Source organism: Taurulus bubalis (assembly GCF_910589615.1).
Source record: "Taurulus bubalis genome assembly, chromosome: 7".
NCBI lineage: Eukaryota > Metazoa > Chordata > Actinopteri > Perciformes > Cottidae > Taurulus > Taurulus bubalis.
In genome coordinates, this window is record NC_136595.1 from 29,479,069 (window position 1) to 29,486,568 (window position 7,500).

Below are 7,500 nucleotides of genomic sequence, written 5' to 3' on the forward strand. Positions count from 1 at the left end.
GCGGATGGCTCCCCAGCCTAAGTCTGGCGGTGGAGGTATGTGGTGGTGGAGGTGTGGTTAGGCTCAGCTGCAGGGAGAGGGTGGAGGAGCGATTCAGGGAACAGTTGATGTGGGAAAATCAGATGCTAAAGTGCTACTACGGTGCTACCTTCCTTATTCAAGGTATAGTCAAATGTGATGGAGCTACAAGCAGTGACGGAGCTACAAGCCGATTGGCAGAAGCCGAGTGGAGTGAACGGACTGGGTGTACGGTTTTACCATGTCCTGGATGTAGATAGAACCCGATCTGTTTGTAGTACGGTACGCAAGTACCAATGTTTTGAAGCGGATGCGGCGACCACCGGTAACCAGTGAAGGTCGGGGAGGAGTGGAGTAGTGTCGGTGAATTTTGGGAGATTAAAGACCAGTCGAGCTGCTGCATTCTGGATAAACTGCAGAGATACCTAGTATCTACTGATCAACGACCAGAGACCTGGTTTCTACTGATCTATCTGCCTCACTGTAGTCTGCCTCACTGCAATCAGACTACTGTAGTCTGTCTCACTGTAATCTGTCTCACTGTAATCTGTCTCACTGTAATCTGTCTCACTGTAGTCTGTCTCAATGTAATCAGACCACTGTAGTCTGTCTCACTGTAGTCTGTCTCACTGTAATCTGTCTTATTGTAGTCTGTCTCATTATCTGTCTCACTGTAGTCTGTCTCACTGTAATCTGTCTCATTGTAGTCTGTGTCACTGTAATCTGTCTCACTGTAGTCTGTCTCACTGTAATTCGTGTCACTGTAATCCGTGTCACTGTAGTCTGTCTCACTGTAGTCTGTCTCACTGTAGTCTGTCTGACTGTAATCTGTCTGACTGTAGTCTGTGCCACTGTAATCTGTCTCACTGTAGTCTGTCTCATTATCTGTCTCACTGTAATCTGTCTCATCATCTGTCTCACTGTAGTCTGTCTCACTGTAGTCTGTGTCACTGTAATCTGTCTCATTGTAGTCTATCTCATTATCTGTCTGACTGTAGTCTGTCTCATTGTAGTCTGTCTCATTGTAGTCTGTCTCATTGTAGTCTGTCTCACTGTAGTCTATCTCACTGTGGTCTGTCTCACTGTAGTCTGTCTCACTGTAATCAGACCACTGTTATCTGTCTCACTGTTATCTGTCTCACTGAAGTCTGTGTCACTGAAGTCTGTGTCACTGTAATCTGTCTCACTGTTCTGTGTCACTGTAGTCTGTCTCACTGTAGTCTGTCTCACTGTAATCTATCTCACTGTAATCTATCTCACTGTAGTCTGTGTCACTGTAATCTGTGTCACTGTAGTCTGTCTCACTGTGTCACTGTAATCTGTGTCACTGTAGTCTGTCTCACTGTGTCACTGTAATCTGTGTCACTGTAGTCTGTCTCACTGTAGTCTGTCTCATTATCTGTCTCACTGTAATCTGTCTCATCATCTGTCTCACTGTAGTCTGTCTCACTGTAGTCTGTGTCACTGTAATCTGTCTCACTGTGGTCTATCTCACTGTGGTCTGTCTCACTGTAGTCTGTCTCACTGTAATCAGACCACTGTTATCTGTCTCACTGTTATCTGTCTCACTGTAATCTGTGTCACTGAAGTCTGTGTCACTGTAATCTGTCTCACTGTCCTGTGTCACTGTAGTCTGTCTCATTGTAGTCTGTCTCACTGTAGTCTGTCTCACTGTAGTCTGTCTCACTGTAATCAGACCACTGTTATCTGTCTCACTGTTATCTGTCTCACTGTAATCTGTGTCACTGAAGTCTGTGTCACTATAATCTGTCTCACTGTTCTGTGTCACTGTAGTCTGTCTCACTGTAGTCTGTCTCACTGTAATCTATCTCACTGTAGTCTGTCTCACTGTAGTCTGTCTCACTGTAGTCTGTCTCACTGTAGTCTGTGTCACTGTAATCTGTGTCACTGTAGTCTGTCTCACTGTGTCACTGTAATCTGTGTCACTGTAGTCTGTCTCACTGTAGTCTGTCTCATTATCTGTCTCACTGTAATCTGTCTCATCATCTGTCTCACTGTAGTCTGTCTCACTGTAGTCTGTGTCACTGTAATCTGTCTCACTGTGGTCTATCTCACTGTGGTCTGTCTCACTGTAGTCTGTCTCACTGTAATCAGACCACTGTTATCTGTCTCACTGTAATCTGTGTCACTGAAGTCTGTGTCACTGTAATCTGTCTCACTGTCCTGTGTCACTGTAGTCTGTCTCACTGTAGTCTGTCTCACTGTAGTCTGTCTCACTGTAATCAGACCACTGTTATCTGTCTCACTGTTATCTGTCTCACTGTAATCTGTGTCACTGAAGTCTGTGTCACTGTAATCTGTCTCACTGTTCTGTGTCACTGTAGTCTGTCTCACTGTAGTCTGTCTCACTGTAGTCTGTCTCACTGTAATCTATCTCACTGTAGTCTGTGTCACTGTAGTCTGTGTCACTGTAGTCTGTGTCACTGTAATCTGTGTCACTGTAGTCTGTCTCACTGTGTCACTGTAATCTGTGTCACTGTAGTCTGTCTCACTGTAGTCTGTCTCATTATCTGTCTCACTGTAATCTGTCTCTTCATCTGTCTCACTGTAGTCTGTTTCACTGTAGTCTGTGTCACTGTAATCTGTCTCACTGTGGTCTATCTCACTGTGGTCTGTCTCACTGTAGTCTGTCTCACTGTAATCAGACCACTGTTATCTGTCTCACTGTTATCTGTCTCACTGTAATCTGTGTCACTGAAGTCTGTGTCACTGTAATCTGTCTCTGTCCTGTGTCACTGTAGTCTGTCTCACTGTAGTCTGTCTCACTGTAGTCTGTCTCACTGTTATCTGTCTCACTGTAATCTGTGTCACTGTAGTCTGTGTCACTGTAGTCTGTCTCACTGTAGTCTGTCTCACTGTAATCTGTCTCATCATCTGTCTCACTGTAGTCTGTCTCACTGTAGTCTGTGTCACTGTAATCTGTCTCACTGTAGTCTATCTCATTATCTGTCTCACTGTAATCTGTCTCATTATCTGTCTGACTGTAGTCTGTCTCACTGTTGTCTGTCTCACTGTGGTCTATCTCACTGTGGTCTGTCTCACTGTAGTCTGTCTCACTGTAGTCTGTCTCACTGTAATCAGACCACTGTTATCCGTCTCACTGTAATCTGTCTCACTGATGTCTGTGTCACTGTAGTCTGTGTCACTGTAATCTGTCTCACTGTTCTGTCACTGTAGTCTGTCTCACTGTAATCTGTCTCACTGTAGTCTGTCTCACTGTAATCTATCTCACTGTAATCTATCTCACTGTAATCTATCTCACTGTAGTCTGTGTCACTGTAGTCTGTCTCATTGTAGTCTGTGTCACTGTAGTCTGTGTCACTGTAATCTGTGTCACTGTAGTCTGTCTCACTGTTATCTGTCTCACTGTTATCTGTCTCACTGTAGTCTGTGTCACTGTAGTCTGTCTCACTGTAGTCTGTCTCACTGTAGTATATCTCACTGTAGTCTATCTCACTGTAGTCTGTCTCATTATCTGTCTCACTGTTATCTGTCTCACTGTAGTCTGTGTCACTGTAGTCTGTCTCACTGTAGTCTGTCTCAATGTAGTATATCTCACTGTAGTCTATCTCACTGTAGTCTGTCTCATTATCTGTCTCACTGTTATCTGTCTCACTGTAATCTGTCTCACTGTTATCTGTCTCACTGTTATCTGTCTCACTGTAGTCTGTCTCACTGTAGTCTGTCTCACTATAATTTGTCTCACTGTTATCTGTGTCACTGTTATCTGTGTCACTGTAGTCTGTGTCACTGTAATCCGACTCACTGTTATCTGTCTCACTGTAATCCGACTCAGTTATCTGTCTCACTGTAGTCTGTCTCACTGTTATCTGTCTCACTGTAGTCTGTCTCTCTGAATCGTGCATACTACAACTCGAAACTGCAATATGATAATTGTCATGTGACTAATCTAACATGACCTGTAATCTGATTATAGAGTCCAGCAAAGTCTCACCTTGAACTATCTGATCTGAGGCTGCAGCTGTGTCTTGCTGACGGCTGCTGTGACCTTTGACCTCTACAGCTGATCAGGGAGACACAGTGAGAGGAAGAGGAGACACAACAACGACACAAAAAAGACAAAACAAGAAATGTACCTTTAACTGATCCTGATGACACCTTCGGGGACAGAGACAGACAGGAAGTTCAACTTTATTTGTAAAGTCCCTGTTGTCCAACAGGAAACAGAAAACTGCATTCTAAAACTACAAAATAAAATACAAAAGGAAGAAGTCTACTGGTCTTAAGTCCCTGTAGCGCCACCTCCAGGCTGCAGAGTTCATTACAGCCACATATGAGCAAACTACATCCGGATTATTTCATGTTAAACGTCTGGTGCGTGCGTGTGTGTGTGTGTGCGTGTGTGTGCTCACGGTTGTGTGTGTTTCGGTCTGACACACGCCTCCAGTCTCCAGACTGAGCAGCTCCTCCTCCAACCTTCAACAGAGGCAAAATGTCACTTTAATGTCATTGTCTTCACGTATTTAACTAAACAGAATTATTAATAATATAAATACAATTTGTATTAAAATATAAAACATCACGTAATGTCATAGAAGTTATAAGGGATCATCCTTTAAGCCCCGCATGGACCTATACAGGTCCTTTTTTAACATTTTAATTAAACTGTGTAAAACATTACAATAATCATGAACAAAAATATTGATGCTACACATCAAATTAAACAAGAGGGCTACAATAATTAGTCAGCCATTTCAACACAACTCAAACACCAACTAAAATAATTATTAAAATAAAATAGTTATAATTTTGTCACGAGTCAGCCCACTCTGCATGTTTCCGGAACTAGCAGTCCATAGCTTGGTGCTATCAGAAAAATACAAATAGCAAAAAGCAAGACAATTACACACAGATTCCAAATCTATTCACCAAATCTCTCTGCTGCAATGCATCACCGAGATACGAACCAAAGAACACAGCAACATAAATCGCTGAGTCAGCACATTTTTAAACTTTATTTTTTTTGTTGAAAAAATGCATTTCCCCCAGTAAATCCACACTGATACAAGTTTATTTAACACCATAAGTCATATGAAAGTGAAATATAAGGTTTGCTACATGAAAAAATTCAAATGTCACAGATGCGCGAAAATATGCGCAAATGTGCCGCAAATTTTGGAAACCTCGCCTGAATTCTCTCTGTACTTTACCCAATCTGACTTTGTTCTGCTTCACTTGTTCAAGTGAAAACAGTGCAGAGAGACTGTTCACATATTGTGCTATGATTTGGGAGAGCTTCAGGGCTTCTTCTTCTTCTTCTTCTTCTTCTTAGTGAAGCATCATTTCAAGGAGATAATCATCCTGAAAGTGCTTTTTTCTATAGGTGGACCTGGAACTTCTATTTGTTCTGTGTTTCAATCTTTATTTACTCTTAGCCAGCAACATATATACTAATATTTACACATCTGACCAAAAGCCCACAAGGGTTGCCTTTATTATAACACCAAAATTATTCAAATAGCCCTTGTGGTTGCAGAGATACATCCTTTTTAGTTTGGGTATGCTATTTCGAGCTGAATCCTAAAAAATGCCTTGGGGCTCAACGGGGCTTAAAAGGTTAACCACAAGGTCGGTGGTTTGATTCCCAGTTGAACATCAAGTTGCTCCTGATGCTAAACTCAGGTTACATCGTAATGAAGGCTGTCAAAGTGTCTCCATTAACAGCTGATCTGTGATCAGGTCCGGGTCTTACAGTAGACCAGATTCAATAAGATCAAACCAGATTAGACCAGACCTGTTGATGGTCTCCTCCAGGCTCCTGGTCTTGGCCTCGTCCTGCTCCAGTTGTCTCCTCACTTGGTCCTGTTCTGGTCCAGCAGAGGGCGCTCCATCCAGCAGCCAGCGCTCCCTCAGAGCCTTGGACTGAACAGGAAGTATTAAACATCAAACATGAAGAACTCAGATCACTTTCTGGTCTGCCGGTGGTCACATGACGTACGACCAAACAAAACATGCAGAAGCTGCCAGACTTAACCTGAACCTCCACTGACTCCAGACCAGCTGACCTTGAATACGAGCAGCTGTCAGATTAAAATCCTCAGAGCTATTTGAAGTCTGAAAGGAGTCACAGCGTTTCTGTGGTTCCCGTATTGAAGGCGGCTGATCTGAGATCTGTAGCTGTCCTCAGCCCCGTCTAGGGGGGTCCCCTCTTCTCTGGTCCAGCTCTGACTGGATGATGCGGGGCTGGAGGACCCACGAGGACCAACAAGGACCCACTAGGACCCACTAGGACCAATGAGGACCCACAAGGACCCACTAGGACCAATGAGGACCCACGAGGACCCACTAGGACCAACGAGAACCCACAAGGACCCACAAGGACCCACTAGGACCAATGAGGACCCACGAGGACCCACAAGGACCCACAAGGACCAACAAGGACCCACGAGGACCCACAAGGACCAACAAGGACCCACGAGGACCCACGAGGACCAACGAGGACCCAGTAGGACCCACAAGGACCCACGAGGACCCACAAGGACCAACGAGGACCAACGTGGAACCACGAGGACCCACTGACCGACTGACTCACTGACCGACTCACTGACTCCCTCACTGACTGACTGACTGACTCACTGACTGACTCACTGACTCACTGACTGACTGACTCACTGACTGACTCACTGACTGACTCACTGACTCACTGACTGACTCACTGACTGACTGACTCACTGACCGACTCACTGACTCACTGACTGACTCACTGACTGACTGACTCACTGACTGACTCACTGACTCACTGACTGACTGACTGACTCACTGACTGACTCACTGACTCACTGACTGACTCACTGACTGACTCACTCACTGACTGACTCACTGACTGACTCACTGACTGACTCACTGACTCACTCACTGACTGACTGACTCACTGACTGACTCACTGACTGACTCACTGACTCACTGACTGACTCACTCAATGACTGACTCACTGACTGACTGACTGACTGACTCACTGACTGACTCACTGACTCACTGACTGACTCACTGACTCACTGACTGACTCACTGACTCACTGACTGACTCACTGACTGACTCACTGACTCACTGACTGACTCACTCAATGACTCACTGACTGACTCACTGACTCACTGACTCACTCACTGACTGACTCACTGACTGACTCACTGACTCACTGACCGACTCACTGACTGACTGACTCACTGACCGACTCACTGACTCACTGACTCACTGACTGACTCACTGACTCACTGACTGACTCACTGACTCACTGACTCACTGACTGACTGACTGACTCACTGACCGACTCACTGACTCACTGACTGACTCACTGACTCACTGACTGACTCACTGACCGACTCACTGACTCACTGACTGACTCACTGACTCACTGACTGACTCACCGACTCACTGACTGACTCACTGACTGACTCACTCACTCACTGACTGACTCACTGACTGACTGACTGACTGACCTTC

The 7,500-nt window shown here is 44.9% G+C and overlaps 1 protein-coding gene across 1 annotated transcript in view; it reads right to left on the bottom strand.

Moving 5' to 3' along the window:
* The window catches only part of palm1a (paralemmin 1a), a gene marked incomplete at both ends in the record, with an annotated part of 14,152 nt that overhangs the window by 4,564 nt on the left and 2,088 nt on the right, over positions 1 to 7,500 (bottom strand). The window contains 5 exons of the mRNA XM_079220886.1: positions 3,995 to 4,063; positions 4,137 to 4,158; positions 4,413 to 4,476; positions 5,795 to 5,922; positions 7,497 to 7,500. The exon at positions 7,497 to 7,500 is cut by the window's right edge and continues 77 nt beyond it. Of these exons, the coding sequence (XP_079077012.1) occupies positions 3,995 to 4,063; positions 4,137 to 4,158; positions 4,413 to 4,476; positions 5,795 to 5,922; positions 7,497 to 7,500 (287 nt within the window). The remainder of the gene's footprint in view (positions 1 to 3,994; positions 4,064 to 4,136; positions 4,159 to 4,412; positions 4,477 to 5,794; positions 5,923 to 7,496) is intronic.